The sequence below is a fragment of the Saccoglossus kowalevskii genome, chromosome 13 (assembly GCF_978046115.1).
Source record: "Saccoglossus kowalevskii chromosome 13, keSacKowa6.1, whole genome shotgun sequence".
In the NCBI taxonomy this organism is placed as follows: Eukaryota; Metazoa; Hemichordata; class Enteropneusta; family Harrimaniidae; genus Saccoglossus; species Saccoglossus kowalevskii.
In genome coordinates, this window is record NC_140653.1 from 20,404,078 (window position 1) to 20,425,557 (window position 21,480).

At 36.2% G+C, this 21,480-nt stretch overlaps 1 protein-coding gene across 5 annotated transcripts in view; it reads right to left on the reverse strand.

Moving 5' to 3' along the window:
* LOC100366695 (zinc finger protein 608-like) overlaps positions 1–10,422 on the reverse strand; it is a 36,341-nt gene extending 25,919 nt beyond the window's left edge. Inside the window, exons 1-2 of one of the 5 annotated variants that reach the window (XM_085507042.1) lie at positions 10,251–10,422; positions 8,746–8,855 (exon numbers count right to left, since the gene is read on the reverse strand). In XM_085507042.1, the coding sequence (XP_085363168.1) occupies positions 8,746–8,781 (36 nt within the window). In that variant the 5' untranslated portion in view covers positions 8,782–8,855; positions 10,251–10,422. Of the gene's footprint in view, positions 1–4,596; positions 4,974–8,745; positions 8,856–9,758; positions 10,089–10,199 lie in introns of those variants that run through there. The other 4 variants (XM_085507040.1, XM_085507041.1, XM_085507043.1 and 1 more) reach the window with 4 other exon arrangements.
* Positions 10,423–21,480: the final 11,058 nt, after the last annotated feature.

Consider the following 21,480-nt stretch of genomic DNA (forward strand, 5'->3'; position numbering starts at 1 on the left):
AAAAAGCAAATATTTTTTTTTTTATATCCTAGAATTTTTTTTTTAATAACAAAAAAAAAACACCAAGTGTGATTTTTATCAACTGACAAAAAATATCTTATTTTATGATTAAATTTTTCACCTACATGAACAACATATAAAAGAAATGATTAGTAAAATCCAAACTACATAATAAGCCAACTACTTCTATTTCACAGACTGAACCATTCTAAAAATGTAGGAGGGGAAGGGTACTATATAAAGGTGAGCAAGTCATAGTCAGATAAATCTTTTTGCGAAACGTGTATTAAGAGCCTTTCTTCATATCAAATTGTGATACAGTATATTTTTATTACGACACAAAGACGCGAGAAGCATGATATGTTCAGAGCAGCATTCTGCGTGTCATCATTACTCAGAAAGCTGGATACACATAAAGTGGCAATAAACTCTCAATGTAACTGTACAATACAACATAATATTCAATAAAAATCACCTGTTTTTATGTGTATTACTGCGAAAGGCAACAATTAAAATATAAACCTTCATCAACAACTCTAATGTAAAAATAGGATTATAAGCTTCTTTTTGATTTATTTTCACCATTATTTTAACCGTTTTATATCAATTTCACAAATGATTAATTAGAACTAATTCAGCAAACAGGGGAAATATGACAAGGTTTTGTGCAGGAGTGAAAAATTTCATTTGTGTTCTTTCAGATAAAGAGGAGAGACTGGCATAAAATGTAATCACAAATTACTATTAAGTTGCAACAATTTCAAAAAGGGAAAATTTAACATATTTTATACATGTTTAAACTACAACATTATGTAAAAAAAATTTTCCTGCTAAAATTTGTGTGTAACATTTTACACTTTTTTTTATATATATATTTCTACAATTTCTTTGTTAATTTTGGACCAGTTAGATATCATTTCCCTTCAACTACAAGTTTTGATCAAATCTTTAGACAAATTGTATGAATGGTGACAAAGACGACTTTGGTGGCTTGCAGGTTAATCAAATTCTAGGAATCTCTTGAAAATTATTTAGGGGAGGGGGATTTGGGAGGTAGTATTCATTAGAACTATATGCAACGCACAAAAACAGAAAAGCTGACAAGGCACCTGGAGCTACAGTGTGTAATGATGGGGGGCAATACACTCCAACACAAAAGATACAAACATAAATTGCAATTGCCTGGAACAAAGGCATTAAAACTCTCAATGGAACGATGTGTAAAGTTGTCCTTTGTTCTATTTCTAAAAGCCTGTTAACAATAGGTGCCATCTGACTAACGATGGCCCCAAAAAAAAAAAAAAATCTGCTTAGAGCACTTTCCATATATCCTTGTACATTGTGAAAACCTGATATGAAAAACTGCGATGATGAACTTAAAGTAGAGGGATGAAAACAGTTATATTTTTATACTCTCAGATTTTAAACCTTACATTACTTTCACCTAACAAAATTTATCCACCAGTTTCCTTTATAAGACCTTTTGTGCAAAAGAATAAATGGAAAGGAAACTAGCAATTATGAATATTCTTTCAAAAAAGACGTTTGTTTTTGGTTTTTATGAAAAAGCTGCAAGCGATTAATAAAAAATTATTTTTCACAATTTATCTGACAAAATTGTACGTGCGAGACCTAACCAGTATCAAATTCCTCTCTACCGGTAGAAGAACGATCTGTCAGTACTCGCGAGATCCAATGAAGCCAAAATGAAGCCAAAATGAAATGAGATGTGAAAGGGAGAACTACTCTCTTACTAGAGCCAACAACTCCCACATCATTCCCTCAGGCGATCTAAAGACACAGAGCGTGTAGACGAGAAGACCTATATTAAATTTTATATATATTGAAGAGACGCCACGTACTTATCCTCATACACGCTATTTACTCTGGCAGGCAATTCGATCACTATTGCAACAACTGAATTAGACAAACTGTCTGTTTTAAAAAATAACTACCAGCAATTTTCTTCATTAACTGATATTTCATGCGCAGTTGATTGGCGAATCATCGAGTCTCTGACATTAGTAGACATACAGACATAGCTGCTTGTCCAACTACTTATACTAAGACCAGGAGTGTAACAATATTACTAGGGGATTGATGAAATGAACCAGGAGTGGAGCTACACTCAGAGAAATAGCTGAAGGGAAACAGGAGTTGGGCTCCAGGTAGCCGGCATTTCGACAGTCACCGTGCATTCTAATTCAGGGGAGCCGAAAAGACACAGTATCTCTGCAAGTACCGTAGGAGATGTTTGGCAACAGCACATGTAGTGGGCAGACAGCACACCAAAATAAAACACATCAATCAATGCACTGTACGTGTTATTAATGTAAAATATTAACAAGTCCACCAGGGATGCTACAGCATAGTCGACTAGAGAGACAGCTGCACTGACATTTAATAGATAAAATTCCCCAGCAACTGGAAACTCGTTCTGGCATTTTATTTCAATGTATTTGCTTACAAGTGTATACTGCATAAAGAGAGCTATACAGAACTGAGAAGCAAAACGTTCAAGATACTTCAGAGGGTAAAACATGTAGAAATGCATTTTTAAATTACAGTCTGAAAGTCATACCCAAGCAAAATACAAATTTCTATCTAATCTAATCTGTCACAAAGCCTGTACTGGCATTTGAAATTTCCACTTACAATTTTTTGAGTGTGAACAGTGTCAGTTAACATGGTTTAATATTGTACCCGAGAATGATTGACAATTCTTTGGGAATAATTTTTATATTTTATTAACATTATATTGTAAAATGATTGCATTAATTGTTTTGTTTTAGAAAGAAAAATTCTAAATTAATAACATTAAATGATTTGAAAAAAAACAACACTATTTATAGACATGATAACGCAGATGCAATGTTATTTTTTCCTTGGTATATAGACAGTAAATAAAGATAGAATAACTTCAGACCTAGGGGGTCATATTAGGGGGTCATTCTTTTTTGAGGTGTCAAAATAGGTTGACTGATAATCTTACAAAACTAAGATAAGAATCCTGTATCATCCGAGAAAAGATGATCAATCCAATCATAAATAAAACGCAATTCATAATAAAACAAAGCCTAATCCTATTTGACCAATGATCAATCACAAAACCATAACACAGATTGTTCAAGCACATCAAATTTTTTATTACAGTCAAATGAATGTTGAAGCTTTTTTTAATTTGGACTAAGCCCTCCCCATTTTCAATTTACTTTATGTAAATGTGCATTATATTTTATTCGCTACTTCAGTGTAATAAACTTTCTTAATAGAAAACAGCAGACTTTTTTTGAGAAACACTACCAACTGTAAACAAATTATATTTGCACAAATCGAATATTAACATTTACTGCTAATATTAAATAAACAACATGACTGTATTTATTGACATTGGGTTTTATTTATTGAGGAAGAGAGACAGGTGAACGAAAAAAATCCACTCAGGCTGATAAAAGGTGAATAGATGACGCGATATATTTTATAGTCAATTCCGCTCCACTAGCTATGTTTAAAATTTAAAAGGCTGGTCAATACGAGAACGGTGAGGCAGACAAAGAATCTCGATTGCACTTTGTAGTTGAATCAGCAAACAGCGCTAGATTAAACTCAGCTGCTCAGGGAAAGGGCTTTCTTACGAGTAACCTTCAGTCGCTCTGACTCCCAGGACTAAGTAGTTTGAAAAGAGCGAGACCCTTGTTTATGTTGAATATTTTTTAAAAGGAGTGAGATAATATCACCACTGCAGTCTTACAGGAGTGATTTAAGATTACAGACTTTTTTTTTAAAACCACACTGTTGACATTTCCCCATTAACACAATGGACTAGTTCTGTATGCTGTGGCAGCCACCACAAACATCACACAACATACACAATAAAAACTAAAAAAACTTGATAAACACTGGTAAGGAGCATATAAGCAAAAATACAGATTTCAGGTGATGATAAATCTCCAATTCTCTGTTAACTGGCACATAAAGGAAACAGAAGTCTGTTTGATGTACCAAAGCAGTACAAAAAAACACTGCTATCCATTGTCTAAGACATCAGCGAATCAAAACACAGCATTGGGAGTTGGATAAGCCAATCAGCAGCCTGATATTAAAAGCCCTCACACAAGGTCAAAAGATTGACTGTATCAATGGAACACAAAGTATTCAGAAACATAATGAGGCGGACAAATGAAAAAAAAAAACCTTACTCTGTGAAGAGACTTTTTTTAAATTAGAAATTTGAAAAGACTAAAACATAAAATGGTCAGATGTGCTGAATTAAAGAGGCCATCTTTAACCAAAGCCAGAAGATAACACCTTTTTATATTCACAGCTAAAGCAATAAAAACTGACAGATTTAGAAGGCAGTTTGTTGATGGTATTTGTCAAGGTCCACCACACACAAGTTTTAAAGTAGATACATAAATGGAATAATATTTCAAAAGATTCACAATCAATGAAAAACATGATTCATAATAAGTGTTTTAAAATTGGGGGGGGGGGCAGAAATGACACAAAGTGACAGTCGTAATAAAGCACTTTCCACACTGAGCAGGACTCACCAACTGTTTACAAAAAAAAACACAGGAAGCCTTATTAGTTTACCTTTGTTTCATTGAAGCGACTCCACGACTCCCTCATTGGGAAAACCTTCGTAGCATAGTCCAACAGCAGGTACGGAAGAGGGTGGAACAAATCCTTTAAAAGTCACACACACTACTATGAAGTAACACAAGTAATAGTTCCGAGCGCTGGCCTGTCAAAGTTTCAGACATACTGAGTTATACGCTATTGAGCTTGACTGCGTGCCCTCGTGCATGATTTGGGGCATTTCCTTTCTATTGAAATGAACAGGCATACATAGTACATTATTCATATCCAATCTGCCTGCCTGTCTGTCTGTCTGTCCTCTCACTCTCCCTCTGCCTTTGAGTATTAAATAACAGACCAGTAACACACACCCTTGGTAATCAATTGAGTCTCCACTTATCACTTTGGCAGGTAAACATCCCTAATTTACACCTATCAAAGAGCCATAGCACCTGCTTGCCAAATAAGGTAGTGGGACAATCCACTGATTTTCAGCAAGAGGGGAGGCCGAGGGGGCTAGCTTCAAACCTAGTGACTGTCTAGACCCTTAGTTGGCACAGTTCCAAGTGATAGACTATAAGGAGTGGATGTATTATGTGTCGGTGATAAAGTACACAGTAATGGGATAAAATTACAGCTGACAGAGTTTACACACACACACAAATACAACTGACAATCCACATATCCAGCCCCTTCACTGACCACCACCACCCAACACCCACATAACTCCCTGTGAATTAAAAAGTTTACACAGTGAGACATGCCTATCATTTCCATAGCTAGTCAAAAGGAAACACATTTCAACAAGCACCAGATTTGTTATTGTCCCCACTAACAGTACATCCAGTGTGTGTGTGTCCTGTTTTTTTTACTGATCTCCATGGCTCTTTGACAGCCCTTGGCTGTGAAATCTAAAGGCCATTCCAAAAGATATGCACAGCAGGAGAGTGTAAAACTTGCACAAACATAATTAAAGGGCCGCTCTACAGGACATTTCACCAACTCAGGGAAAACACAAATAACCCCAAGGTAGAATTATTTTTAATTTAGTTACAAATAGTCAAATGAATCGTGAAGGGTGGAATTTTTGAAAAGTACCGCGCGAGTGTTTTTATTCACCCCAACCTGGAGATTAAAAAGATTTTTTTTTTCTTTTTACCTACTTGCCCCAGAAAGATAAGCATTAGTATGAAACACATTATATTTCGGGTTTAAATATATTTCACTAATTTTTGATAAAACTTTGTTGGAATTGAAACCATATAAAAATGACGAAAACAAATCTATGGTTTTAAAAAAGTTAAGAATAATATGCTCTCAAAATATTATTGTTCAGAAGGATGAAATTAAAACAAAAATGACAATAAACATGTTTGTTTTTTTTCACTCGTTTGTAATGAAATAAACCATTAAGAACTAAGCAGACAAAAATAAAAACAAAGAAATTTTGGTGAGTTACAAGCAACAAGCCAACCACAGAATTTTGTTGATCATATTTCAAGAGTAAAGCTTGAAAACTCCCACTGATAGAACTAGTGATTAATCCTACCCAAGCACTAGGTGTCAAATTGCTTATAAATGATCACAGACAAATCAGATTACAAGCTCTTCCTTTTACTGAACACCCTCCCTGCCAGTCATTTAATGCCCATTCCACGTTTTAACCTTGGGTCATTTTGGCAAAGGACAATCGCTACAACAAAAATACATTGAAATCTAATCAGACCCAGTATTAAACGAGAATACATACAAAATGGAATCCGTTCCTTCAGCAAAAAGCAGAAAAGCAACAAGATTGAAAGGCTGAATGTGTGAGGTTGCCACAGTGCTGGGGCTACTAACAAAAGGCAAGTGGGGTAGATAGGCAATTAATTGTTGACATAAGTATTTTTAAATGTAACAGCCAATTGGAGGCTTCAATTGGCTGGGGGCTTTAAAAAGCTGTGTGTATAGTTACTATAGCTTCACAACAGTTTACCTAATTTGATTGATGGTAGCAGTTGACAAAAAAAAAAAAAAACACCCCTGTACTGATGAATCTGCACACAGTTACTAAAAAAGAGCCTATTTACGAATATCCCCAAAATGCTGCCATCGAAAACATTAGTGGGAAAACAATAGTACTGATTTTTCTTTTTTACTTTGTAAGGGATATTTTTAAACAACAGTGAGTCTTATTTCTAAGGCTAATTCCAGGGGGCTAATTCTTTTAAGTCTCCTAAACAAAGTGTGAACGCTTTCTGAATGAGACAACAGAAATATCTGGATAATTCAATCTCCTTGGACACATGCAGGTACTAAAATGGCAGCTTGATTTAATCATGGAGCAGTTCTTTTAGTTATCTGACAGCACATCTCATTAACTAAATAAAAGTACAATGAGAAAATAAAACAGAAAAAAAAAATGATAAGCATTGTAAACACAGCATAAACAATGGTACCCTTCAATTTCATGGTACATTCACTCCCTGGGACTTACAGCTTCCCCTTTACCATTGACATTGTGTTAACGACATCTCGAAAGGTTAAACTAAGCATGAAAAACAAGAAGGGGTAGAAGAGGAAGTGGAAGTCTCTGTGAAACTGCCACTAGTTAAAAAAAACATTGATCTAAATTTTAAGTGTACATAAAACTCAAAATAATGTCTTAAGTAGTATGTTGTTGAGTAAATCAATATATATAGCTGCGACTATTGGTAGTTAACAGGAACATGTCAGTAAAATAAAATCTTACACAAAAACAGGAGTAGGTTAATGCATGCTTTTTTACTTCCATGGTTAATGTAAATGGGAGTGAAACGCAAAAATACCATGACATGGAATTTTTTTTTATCATGAAGCTGGAGTACCAGTATATTGCTTTGGTAAGACAATGAAGGTCATGCCAATACTGATCTCAACAAATAATGAGTAATAGTTTGTTAACTGTCAAATGTTTTGACTGTTTGCCTAGGTTTATTATATATATATAGTAGAGCCCATCCAACAACAAAATCAACACCAACAATATAAAAGACCTACAAAGCCAGCAAAGAACAAAAAAATGGGAAATTGAAATATAGATTTTAACATGTCAACAGGGGAGCAATTTTTCTTCTTCTAGGTGAAAGGATACTACTGTATGTTTCAAGGAATGGTTGAAGGAAAGATCGCTTCACTGGGTAGTAAAAATAGTAAATTACAAAGTGCATAAAGTCATATATTGGGCAAATACATGTGTGTTGGTATACTGGACAGTTCTCTATTCATAACCATTGTCAGCTTGAACTCTCATACCAGGGATGAGACGTTGCCATGGCAACAACAGACATGTCAGGTTTTGATGAAAGAACAGTATTTTTTTACTTTATTCGTGGGAGTGTGAATGACAAATTCTACTTTAAGGAGGACAGCAACCAAAAAAGACCTGGTCATTTGGCAAAGTCGTTCCCTATTGTGTTCAATTCTAACTGTATTCTCTTGTGAACTCAGGGGGGTGACAGTGGATCAGACTGACATATTACATTGAAAGCCCCTATGTTCTCACACATAATGAATGCAAATTAAAAAAAAAAATGTCACTGCATTTCCAAACAACATTCCAAGGCAGAAGGAGTTTTATTCTTTTTTGACCACAAGGCTGTCTGTAGCAGATAACTTGAGAGTTTTCTTTTCTTTATTCCGCTCTAGGCTATTTTCTAACACCCACATTTGGAGAGGCAGTCTCATAAACATTGACCAATCAACTCAGAGGACATTTATTGTACATTGCTCATAAGTTAGCATGGCTTATTTGCTTGGTAAGCATGTACAGTACATACCAACCACTAAGTCATGGTGAACTGCCCTGCATGCAATTTGCAAAGTTTTTTTTTTGTTTCCTCAGTACCGTAATGTGTTTACACTTCCGCCGGTTTATGATACAGCAATGCCGTATCAGAGTTTTTCATCCACTTCCTTTTCATTACTAACACTACCCAGTCTGCCTTTTTTTTTTTTTTTTTTTTTTTTTTTTACAATTCTACAAATAAAATTTTCCAGTTGACCCCTGCAGACAGCAGTAATGTGTGACTGTACACAAATGAACATTACAAACATAAAAAAATGTCTGTCTCTTTGTTAACTTTTTTTTTTCTAACAAAAGCATCTCAGTACACCTACATAAAAAATAAGCATTATCGTTACCTTGTTTCTTTTGGCTAGATAGGATGGCATATCCATGAGAATTCCACAGGCTGCCTGAGTGGATACGCATGTATTTAATCAACAAACATTATTTCAAATTCAGGTCACAGCTGCAAAAGGGCAAAAGAGGGTAAAAATAATTATTATATTTATGGATATTTGGATTGTAATACCACAGTGTACATCATATATGATTAACAAGCATGCAAAATATTTGGGGGATATTGAGCTTTTAATAGAGGGGAAACAACAATGAGGGGTTCATTTAACTCGTTTAAGGCTGGATGACTTCAACTTTTAATATTTGGGAGCTGATTTCTCGTCTCCTGTTTCTGGTGTGTGTGTGTGTGTGTTTTTTTATCAGCTAGTCCAGCCTTTGCAGCGCTGGGTCTATTTAAGTTAACAACCTAGGCACGCACGTATTTATAAATCGATGGTCTTTGTGTCGTTCTGCCTATACCACTAAAGGCCGCCTGGCATAATCGTATACCTATGAATGGGGCAAATCTCCTAGGGGTTCTGAGGCGTCACAAGTGAATTATCCTTCAGCGCTGTGTTGTAATTCATGATGTCGCCGTGGCCGTGTATGTAAAAGGTCCACTTACAGAAAATAAAACTCGTTCGCAATTTTCAATTCAAAAAGATCTGTCTACACTTTCAGTGCTGGCTGTTATAATATATCCAGACAGGATTACCGAAACTTTGGTTGTGTATGTAGCGATTGATTTACAGTTACACAGTTTCCACTACTACAAGTACAACCAAAAGTGAAAAACAGACGAGTGAAAAACGAGAAGGATATATGGTGGTTTGTATGAATCGCCCCCACATTCTATTGTAATCTGACACATCGCCACGGTCATGTTTTCAAGTAGGCTAGCCCCTGATTGCAAAATACGAAAAAGCCTCAACCGGTCGGTCGGTCAGTCGGTCGTACCACCGCCAGACTGGCTGATAAAACACGACAGAAACTTGTAAAACGGCCTCAATGTGTTGATAAAAACGGTACATACACGTTCCCGGAGACAACATGCACATTCCCACGACCATTAACAGCACGATTCCATAGAAAATCCGACCGAAATTGCCATAAATTTGAAGAGAAACGAACCGGTACTGTACCCTTTGTGCGACGATCAACTCCAACCCATACTCGAGCCAATCAGATATGAGAAGGCGACCGAGACAGGTCCTTTTTCTCGAATACACAACACACCCCAATATAAAGATAGCGTATTGCTATTTTGAATACGATAGCGCTGATGTCGTCGTATCGCCACAGGGGCTTATAAGCCCGAGTTTAAAACCGATAGAAACAGCTGCTCTGTTAGGGTGTTTCGTACGGTGAAAAAAAAAAAATTAAACGGAACATATCAGTCATAAATAAAAGAGCTCGCTATTAAAACTGTCCAAGGTCACCGCAAGAATGATACAAGCACAACATGTTCACTCACGGTCGGTTTTCTTTTAGCGATCTCTCACGAAATGTACAGGAAAATACTTGCTTGAGTACGCCAGATGACCAGAGGAACAGACAAATAAGCAGTCGCACCGTACTAATTAACTGACCAACTTTTCGTGTCCACCCGAGCACATATTTGTTTCGCCAAAGCGACCTCCAAATGAGTGTGATTGCTATATGACAGGCAGCTATGCTATGCTTTGCTGTTCAAGAGGTTTGACCGCACCGAGAACCTTGGCTCATACAGTCCTTATTAAAACACACATAGAAAAACGTGCCTTTCTTGGAAAATTCGCACGGTTTTTGATAGATAAAGATTGAAAGATGTTTTAATGGCTTTATTGATGTCTCATATATACAATTTTCAATGCAGAAATCTCATAAATAGGGACATTTTCGAGGATTGTGTAAGGTAAATGACAAAGAGGTTATAGCAGCAGTGGAGCTGTCAGCCAATCAAAAGGGTTAAAATCCCAAAAGACGCGATGTGATTGGTTAAAAAATCGGCTGGTATGTAGGAAGGGGGAGATTTGCATATGGCAACTAAACACAACAGCGTCAAACGCTTGAGTGCTAAGCAGTGTAGAGATTCAATTCTGTATTGCGTGTACTGATGTATTTCCGCACCGTTTGTTCTTTTGTGTGTACGTTCCTTTGGCGTGAATGAGATCAAATTTTCGTGTTTGCACACAGGCAAGAAGTATACAGTTTGCGGAGGGGGTAATGTTTTTTCAAGCGGCAACCAAATTTGTTTTGGTTCGAAATGTCTCAAGTCATCAATCAAGGTCGAGTCATGTCAGAAACAAAACATTTTGCAAATTTTATTCTCAATATATAGTAAACATTTCGTATTCCGTACAAAATTACCAGTATACTATAGGTGTTTTGGCCAAATATCCGACAAATACATTGTATGTATCTTCTATTACAAATAAAAACCAGCTACATTCACAAGGAAAATAAAATTGAACCGCCTCGAGAAAGCACGTCGGCCTAAAATAAAACATCGGTCTATTTCATTTGAAGCGGAGAAAGAGAGCTTTGAGACGGACAGCAAACTGACAAAACGGAGAGGTATTTTTACACGCTTGAATCGACATGTTTTATGCTACCAAGCCTTTGGGCAAATTTTTTTCCTTCGAGAACCAACAAACTGCCAGGCTGCAAACTGTCACAGTGAGTGTACTACCCCCCTACGCGTTATGATTATTGATGCAAATTGGAATTTTCTATTTAAAATTAAAGCGTATTTTGAGTCAACTAGATTGGAAGCGTATTTTAATACACTAATCCCTGTCAGTTAGAGTAAGGATGTACGTCCATGGTTAGAAGGGAGAGAGAGCGAGATGGGGGGTGAAGCCAGCACGGAGATAATCAATCGTCTCAACATTGAAACCGGAATTGTGTCTCCATGCAAACTGCTACACCTACCCACACACCCAACACAAAGCCATTCGCAGTTCAATCACATACACACACGGAACGTGAAGTGAATAGGATTACAGACTGTACAGTTGTTGTGCCGTGCCACTGTTTGTATAGCGCACATACATATTCAATATTAATAATATTCCGTATTACCATGCAGCCTTACAAGTCGAGTTATCCTTTATGTGTTACGCGAGAAGTTAAATACACCACCAGCAACGTTTTAAGATACTATAAACAAGCCGTCCAGTATTTTTTTACTTGAAAAGGAATGATCGAACTCCAATTTCTGTGCATTCGAGTCACGTGATCACTTAAGGGAGTCAGTTTCATGTAGTGTATTTGAGGTAATTTAGCAGTGCCTATTACTAGTGATTAGATTCGACTAGTAACTAATTTTTCTACATTGCCCTGTCGGATTAAGTCGCTGTCACTTCGGCGCTCACGTCCATATTCGATTTAAAGTAATATATCAGCGCGTTGATCACCGGGGCCGACCGACTCACATCTCTGCTAGACCCGGCAGTCGAATGTTCAGTCACTCGTGGATGAATTATTGAACGCGTTCTTCAAGCTTCAACCCATTAGTGATACTAATATCTCTTGTCCGCCGCGATGTCAATTTCGTCAGTGGCTGCCTTATCTTTTGTGTGATATCATTCGATAGGAGGATTATATAATATTCAATTTCGACGCTGCAGTATTATATCTCGTATCTTTATTTATTTTTCATTTTCGATAGAAAAAGAATACTGAATGAATGATGAATAGGGATGTGTCACACTCCCGTTGATATTCTAAACGATATAGGAAATCGGTTAGCCACACAAGGTCACATGTTCTATCAAAATAAACGTCACTTTTCATGGAGGAAGGTTTCCGACAATACCATACACTTCCATATGCCTTCAGCTTCTGCTGAACATTGTCAATTTCTTGGCCTTTAATAAAATCTGCACAATATTGTTGTTATTGTGTGATTTTCATTATCTGACCCCAACCATGAGCAAACCGAATTTAGTGGCATTGCATATTAATTACAGCGAGAGAGAAATCGTCGACATTAGTCATCGGTGTACGCTGGGCCATGCGTAAATTGTTACAGTTGAAGAATTCAAATTTAGTGATTTTTGTTAAATCTTGTGTGAAGTGTAAATTAAGCGAACTCATCACTCCATTATATTGGTTCGTATTTTCACGATATACTAGTAATTTAAAACAAATATCTATATAGTTCCAGAACCTAATTTACGTAATTTCATTATTCCCTATTGTCAATTATCCAACAGCTTAGAAAATTACTAAATAAATGGGAAAATCTTATGTGATTTAAAGTCAATTTGTTTTTTAATGATGTAGTTTGATGTTAAAAATCACCAACACATTTGAGAGAGGAAGGCAAATAATTACAACAAAAATCTAGCCCGAAATGAAATGATGAAGAAAACAAAAATAATATGCACAGTTTTACTATCATCTTCCCATTCAGATTTTTTAATGCCTAATCCCTTAGCAAACCATCCGTGGTTGTATGTTTCACGTTACCACGCCCTGCGCGTATGACACGCCAACGGGTGTTTTATTTGTTCTTGTTAAAGACATCGACACTTTCCAAGATGACGTCACGATGACAGAGTCCGTGTATACTTAGTTCCATATAAGTATATACAGTTATGAACTGAGAGAATAACTCATCCCCACGAGCATCGTGAATTTATTGAATTTATGAATTGCCGAACACTTATGTTTTACGTTTTACGTTACATCCTTTTAAGAAAAGGAAAGAGCTAATGATTCATTGTTTACACGATGTGGTCATCTACTAATGGTGATATAAGAAGTCTCGTGCTCTCATCATTCTTTCAACTGATACATGGATACATAATACATCTGAATCGTGTCAGTTCCCTCGTTGTATTTGTACAGTATTCGCCATCATGTTTCCTCAAACAAAATCTAGCCTGTTATCGTTTTGAATATAATTTAATTTTAATTAGTCATTTGACCGAAGTTAGTTTAAACATTCTTGTTCACATACATATGATTTCCAGTTCAAGCATTCTTCTCAATTCTGTGTATATAATGTCTCTGTTTTGTCTATTTTAAACTGAAGTCCGCCAACTTGAAAGAAAGAGATGATATTCTTTGATTTCCCTGACGTATCAGAGTTGCGCTCTATCACACATAAAGCAGTACTTGAATGTGTTTTTCGATGTTTCAACCCTATTCTACGTACATAATCTATTCATTATCTCGGTGTATTTTTTAATTTCTGAAAAAAAAAATGTTGTTTTACAGAATGTCAATATACTTGACCTACCTATACTTAACATAATTAATCGTAATTAATCGTATTTTATCAAAGCTTGCGTTTTTAAAATCATTATTGCATATCACAAAAAAATAAATATCATGTAGGCAGCAATCGCAATTAACCCTAACACGAATTGAAATTTAATAGTACCCAACATTTTATTGATGAGTCAGATTCGTTCTCGCCATTCGTTCAGTACGTGATGGCAACCGATGTAGACGAGAGACACAACTTAACAAGGTCTATATAGGTCTTCATTCTATACATTTCCTCCATGGGGAGTACGTTCGATATCGAATGGATGGTTAAGATCTTCTCAACGCTAATTTCCTTTACTGTCTACACTACGGTGTCATTTTCGCCAAGGCCAATACATTCAATCAATTATATACACACAAGAAATGAAAACATGTACTAGTAGTAATTCTTTATTTTATTCCTTTTTTTCGGATGCGATAACATGGGGTGTTTTGAAATAGAGCAATAATCAGCTGTTAACAAACTATTGGGATCATTTGAATACTTATTTTTTTTATAATTTTTAGTCTAAGAAGTCAAAATTGTCAAATTTATATATTCGAAGGACACGAGAGTTGTGTATAAACAGGCTCAAGTGACGAATTGTTTAACACAAATTGTCAGTACTGTTTCGTGTTCCCTATCTGCTCCTAATCGCTCGCAAACAATTATTTTGGCACGTCATATACCGTTGAAATTAATGGTAATGACATTGAATTATCAAAAGATGCAACTGAACATGAAGACGTCGAGAATAAAATCACATTATCCATATCACACCTATTCTAATATAACTGGGAACATCTGCGTGGAGAAAAGTGATATCCCTGAAAGGTCGAAGGTGACATCATTTGGCGACGATCATGATGTCACGCACAAGCAGCGAATCCAGATTTTAATCAAGAGTTTTGTTTATTTTCGTCTATTCCAGCCATCGAGTATTAAGCGAGGTATTGTGTGTCTCGACTAGGTCTATGAGGAGAGAATCGGCGATCGTGTATTATGTGTTTCATCGCCGTAATTGAAATGGGGTGACTCACTCTCATCAGTTCAATGTGGTTGGGAGAGGGTTCCAAGGACGGTGTGTGTTTCACTTTGTGGTGTGCATTTCAAATCAACGCCATGTCCTACATTCTGGAACAGTAAAAAACAATACCAGTATGCAAATCACGTATTAGCTATATTCGAGCGCGTGCGATGTTGAACCTTCTCCTCTTTTTGATATTGTTTGGAAGCCATTAAGCCCAACCCCACCCAAGGCGCATAGATACGCCATTTTGCCGTAGGTGATTTGTCCAATATTTCATTTGTGACATTGTATCGCCATTCATGTCCGCGTTAAAATTGGAAGAGGTTTGAGGATTGTTTGGCATATACTAGTATATTGTATTATTTTACAATTCACTGGCACAATGCCTGAAATTTTACATCGTGCACATTTTTATTTTATTTCTCTTATCACTACATTTTTTTCACGAAACCTCCAACTTTCCTGATTCCCCAGTTTTTTTTTTTAATCTCGCCCGGAGAATCATTCGTATGAGTGAGGATGCAGCGTGATTGACGTGGGTCTCTTATCGTCTCTTTACCATATAGTCCACGGTTTATAAAACCACGTTACGGGGAACAATGTTATCAGTAAATGTCATTTAAGATGGAAGAGAATATATTTTTAGCCCGGTCATTAAAAATGATATCCCGGCAAAACATGATATCATTCACGTGCATCAATAGGTCAAACTCGAAACCTCAAATAAATAAACAACAGACGAGGTGAATGCCAAATTAATCGTTTAAGAATATTGCGAATGTGAATATATTATATTTTTATTTTCAAGCCACGCGTCAAATACATTATGATGAAAACGTTATGATAATGGGCGTACCCTTGATTGTGACTATTTTCGAGGCTGCCTCTATGCTAGCAAGGGATTTTTAATCAGTACACGTACCATTGACAGCAATTAAATATATGCACCATTGATAATAATTTAGACTACTGTAAAATGACTAATTTTCACTGGGTTTAAATTTCACTGATTTACCATTTCAGGCATATTCATTGGGTTTTATATTCACGGTTTTATCATTTATATAATTTGTTCTATGCTAAATTTTACATATTCACTGGGTTTGAATTTAGCGCATTTTCCAGTCAGCGAAATAAGCTAAATTAAAACCCAGTGAATAATGAACCATTTTACATTATGCAGTAAGAATTCGGTGAATATTGATTGTTAGCACTGTTGAGGGACTGTGAAGGACTGTGATTGGACGACTAAACAAAGCCTCAAAGTCAGCGTGCCGGAAATGACGCGATTGCAGTCAAAAAAGTTTGACAAAACAATGTAATACAATTGAACAATTAAAAATACAATGGCAACTAGTTTTCGTATTTGAAGGTCTTGTTTTCTTGTTTGATGCATGCATCAACAATATCACTGTCGTATTGTAGAAATCGCAGCGTTAGCAATATTGCCGTCGAAGTGTTGATGTTTCAGCGTTGAGTTACAGTATTTATTTATTACACCCACTCGGCCACAAGGACTTGAAGCGTTCACTGGGCGGGACGACATACTTACCCTATCCACTGCTTAGTAACCTTGCTATGCGAAGGTAAATCATGGGGCCAACAGAATGTTTGTAAAAAATAAATAAATGGGGTATTCAAGTAGGGCAAATGTGAGCGTCAGTTTTCGTAACGTTGGACAATGTCACCTAATGGACTACGGGTAGCTATTCCATTCACATGCCTAACACGCTGCATTTTTTAAATAAATAGCAACAATCGATTATATACTGCCATAGTAGCATGTGATAAAGAGCAGGTTTCATCACGTGACCAAACACGACTTTATAGCCACATAGTCATGTTATTGTATGCAGTGACGTGTATTCTGCATTCCGTGGAGATTACTCTGTTCGCTAAATAACTGTTTAAAATCACGGATGGTCCCAATAAATTATAGCATGGGACCAATATTTATAGGATGTTGGTTATAATAATTTCAATATGTTGCACATATCCACATTATGTTTGACTACAACAATGTGAACATGTTGCACATACTTATATGCCAATGTACACATGTTGCACATATCCATATTGTGTTTCACTATATCAATGTGAGCATGTTGAACATATCCATATTATGTTTCACTATATCAATGTGAGCATGTTGAACATATTCATATTATGTTTGACTATTATAACAATGTGAACATGTTGCACATACTTCTATGCCAATGTGAATATGTTGCACATATCCATATTATGTTTGACTATAACAATGTGAGCATGTTGAACATATTCATATTATGTTTTGCTATTATAACAATGTGAATATGTTGCACATACTTATATTCCAATGTGCACACGTTGCACATATCCATATTATGTTTGACTATTATAACAATGTGTACATGTTGCACATACTTCTAAGCCAATATGCACATGTTGCACATATCCATATTATGTTTGACTATTATAACAATGTGAACATGTTGCAAATACTTCTATGCCAATGTGCACATATTGCACATAATTATATTATGTTTGGCCATTATAACATGTTGCACATATCTCTAAGCCAATGTGCACATATTCATATTATGTTTGACTGTTATAACAATGTGAACATGTTGCACACACTTCTATGCGAATGTGCACATGTTGCACATATCCATATTATCTTTTGCTATTATAATAATGTGAACATGTTGCACATACTTCTATGTCAATGTGCAGATGTTGCACATAATCATACTAAGTTTGGCTATTATGACAATATGAACATGTTGCACATACTTATATGCCAATGTGCACACGTTGCACATATCCATATCATGTTTTGCTATTATAACAATGTGCATATGTTGCACATACTTCTATGCCAATGTGCACATGTTGCACATATCCATATTATGTTTGACTATTATAACAATGTGAACAAGTTGCACATACTTCTATGCCAATGTGCACATGTTGCACATACTTATATGCCAATATGCACACGTTGCACATATCCATATTATGTTTTGCTATTATAACAATGTGAACGTGTGGCACATACTTCTAAGCCAATGTGCATATGTTGCACATACTTCTATGCCAATGTGCACATATTGCCCATATTCATAATATATTTGAGTATTATAACAATGTGAGCATGTTGCACACACTTCTATGCGAATGTGCACATGTTGCACATATCCATATTATCTTTTGCTATTATAATAATGTGAACATGTTGCACATACTTCTATGTCAATGTGCACATGTTGCACATATTCATACTAAGTTTGGCTATTATGACAATGTGAACATGTTGCACATACTTATATGCCAATGTGCACACGTTGCACATATCCATATTATGTTTTGCTATTAGAACAATGTGCATATGTTGCACATACTTCTATGCCAATGTGCACATGTTGCACATATCCATATTATCTTTTGCTATTATAATAATGTGAACATGTTGTACATACTTCTATGTCACTGTGCACATGTTGCGCATACTTATATGCCAATGTGCACACGTTGCACATATCCATATTATGTTTAGCTATTATAACAATGTGAACATGTGGCACATACTTCTATGCGAATGTGCACATGTTGCACATATCCATATTATCTTTTGCTATTATAATAATGTGAACATGTTGCACATACTTCTATGTCAATGTGAACATGTTGCACATACTTATATGCCAATGTGCACACGTTGCACATATCCATATTATGTTTTGCTATTATAACAATGTGAACATGTGGCACATACTTCTAAGCCAATGTGCACATGTTGCACATATCCATATTATGTTTGACTATTATAACAATGTGAACAAGTTGCACATACTTCTATGCCAATGTGCACATGTTGAACAAATCCATATTATGTTTTACTATTATAGCAATGTGCACATGTTGCACATATTCATATTGTGTATGGCTATTATAACAATGTGAATGTGTTGCACATACTGCTACACTAATATGAACATGTTACACACATCATATTAACTATAACAATGTGAATTCGTTGCACTTATGTCAGCAGAAAATGTCAGAGAAATGAACGATGTAATTAAACAGTAACGATGAATTTCAGTAGAAATAAACATTTTTTTTTTCAAAAACAGCGTGAATAAGTCCGATAAGTTCTTTGTCACTGCTGTTGATGTGAGTGTGAATTTTCTTTCATCAGTCATCATGTATTTATTTTAAAAATGTGATGGAACCTTACCAATTACGAGACAATCTCAACGCCGCGCAATAGCATTCCTTTCATCTTTATAAATATATATAAATGTAAGTGGCAGTTGAATCCGACCAGCCAATCAACGGACACAGTGCGCAATAACGTCCTTTCAAAACGTTCCAACGTTATTGAATCGGCCAATAGAAAACTCGTCTTTCTCTTTTGTGAAATTGATAAATATTTATAAAAAAAAAAGGAAGGTTTTGTTACGATGAGAGTACGTTACAGTGATGAAAACACGCGACTGGCCACTTTATAACGACACGTTGTCGCCACCGGCAGCAAATCTATTCTTCAATGTGTGTTTATATGATTGACTATGTCAAGTTAGACCTCAATGGGATTTAAGTCGAATCTCAATCCACTGATTCACTTTTGAAAACCTGATAAAGTTGTGTATAAAAATTTCTTCAAACTGACATTGTTGTTTTGTTAGCGAATATTGGATTTCAATTATTTACACTGCCAACGGTGAAACAAAAAATGCAATTCACCGTCAAACTGCGATGACCATTGATATCAACTTAACGATAACACTGTCGTAGTGTCAATTCATCGCAGTCTTTAAGTTGTCATGGCGACGAGAGCAAGTAAAGAGATAACGCAAACTCGGACTGAACGAAGGCCAGGTGTAGACTTTATCACGTGTTAACCTGAATGCTCGAGTGTACGGGGCACATGGTCCAATAGACGCTATTTACTACCCCAACGAAACTTCTCCCCATAAATCAGGTATCAACAAAACCAGCAGGACATTCCAATTTATGATATGCACCTAAAACTTATTAAAACGTATTTACAGTTGGCAGAATGAATCGGTGGCAGACAACGGCTTTGCGACACACGTATCAATGAAACATGGCCGTGTTCTAGACGACTCTCAATATCATATCTGCTGGCAAACCTATTAGATATTTCATTTCAGTATAGTTCCGGGGTATGCCCATAACGTAGGTGTGGGTTGACATACAAATGAAAATAAAAGCCCCCCCCCCCGTCAAGTTGAGAATGTATGGAACAGGGATTTCATTGGGTGATTTGTAACGGCCACTTTCCGTCAACAGATGTTAGCCTCTGTGTCGTTCCTTGGCTATACGTGTCATTGGATTATGGGCGATCCCGTAAGATAAAGAAGCACGTGACTATCCCATTCTGAGGCTGTGGCTCTGTGTAATCAATATAGACTTCCCATCTCAGTTTGTTTGTTCACTAAAACAACACGGTGTGGCTTTCCCAGCGTATGCATCGCAGTATTATTAGAGTCCGATTACGTGTTTTTAAAGAAAGACAGAGAATTGTTAAAAAACTTTGAGGTACGACAGGCAAGTGGCCTGTTCACTCACTTTACTCTCGTCACAGAAAGACAGACCTTGTAGTATATATTGTGTTACATGTTGGTATGTGGTGACTTTAAGTGTCTGCCTTGATAACCGTGGTTTTTTTATTCTAACAAAAGAATGGTTATGAGTCTTACACACAGATCCAACATAATCCGCCTTTGATAGTGTGCTACTCGACGAAACATTATTCAGAAGACATCGATCAATGCTTAACACCCACTCTGGAATAGATGAAGACCTACTTAAACGTTTCGAGTAAGTCCTTCTTTTAGTTTCCCTTTACGCCCCTCTGTGTAGAATCATCGTGATCAGAAACATGTCCGCCAAACTACATTACACTCATCGAAAGCCAAAATCCACATGTGTTAACTTTGCATAATACGACCCGCATAATGTAATTCCATTTCTGTTCAACAAGACCATAATCAACAAAAGAATTAAAGCAAAACATTTTCGCGGGAAATATGGCGTTTAAAGGGTTAACACAATGGTCGCATCCGTGAGTTAATTAAAGTGTTATTTTAGGCTGGTTTCCACAATGACCAGTAAGTAAATATAATGCGAAAGCGGTTGAATTGTAGATGATTTGATGTGAAATAAGTAAAAATAAATACACGAAAGTCATAATTTTGTTTGCAGATTTCCAAGAGTTGTCATATCCATGTGAAGATTACTAGTATCATGAATACTGTTATTTTGATGCCATGGACTCATTGAAATGCATGGGCTGTAGAAAGTAAGAAGACTTCGCTCTTTATTTACAGATCGACGCCTATTCACGTCTCTTTGTGTACCGAGGGTCTCACTGAATGAGTGAAGCTTTTAAAAACTTCGATCATGACAGTTGGCACCGTTAATTGGTATAACAATAGTAATGGTGTATTGTGATACAGGTACCTGTCT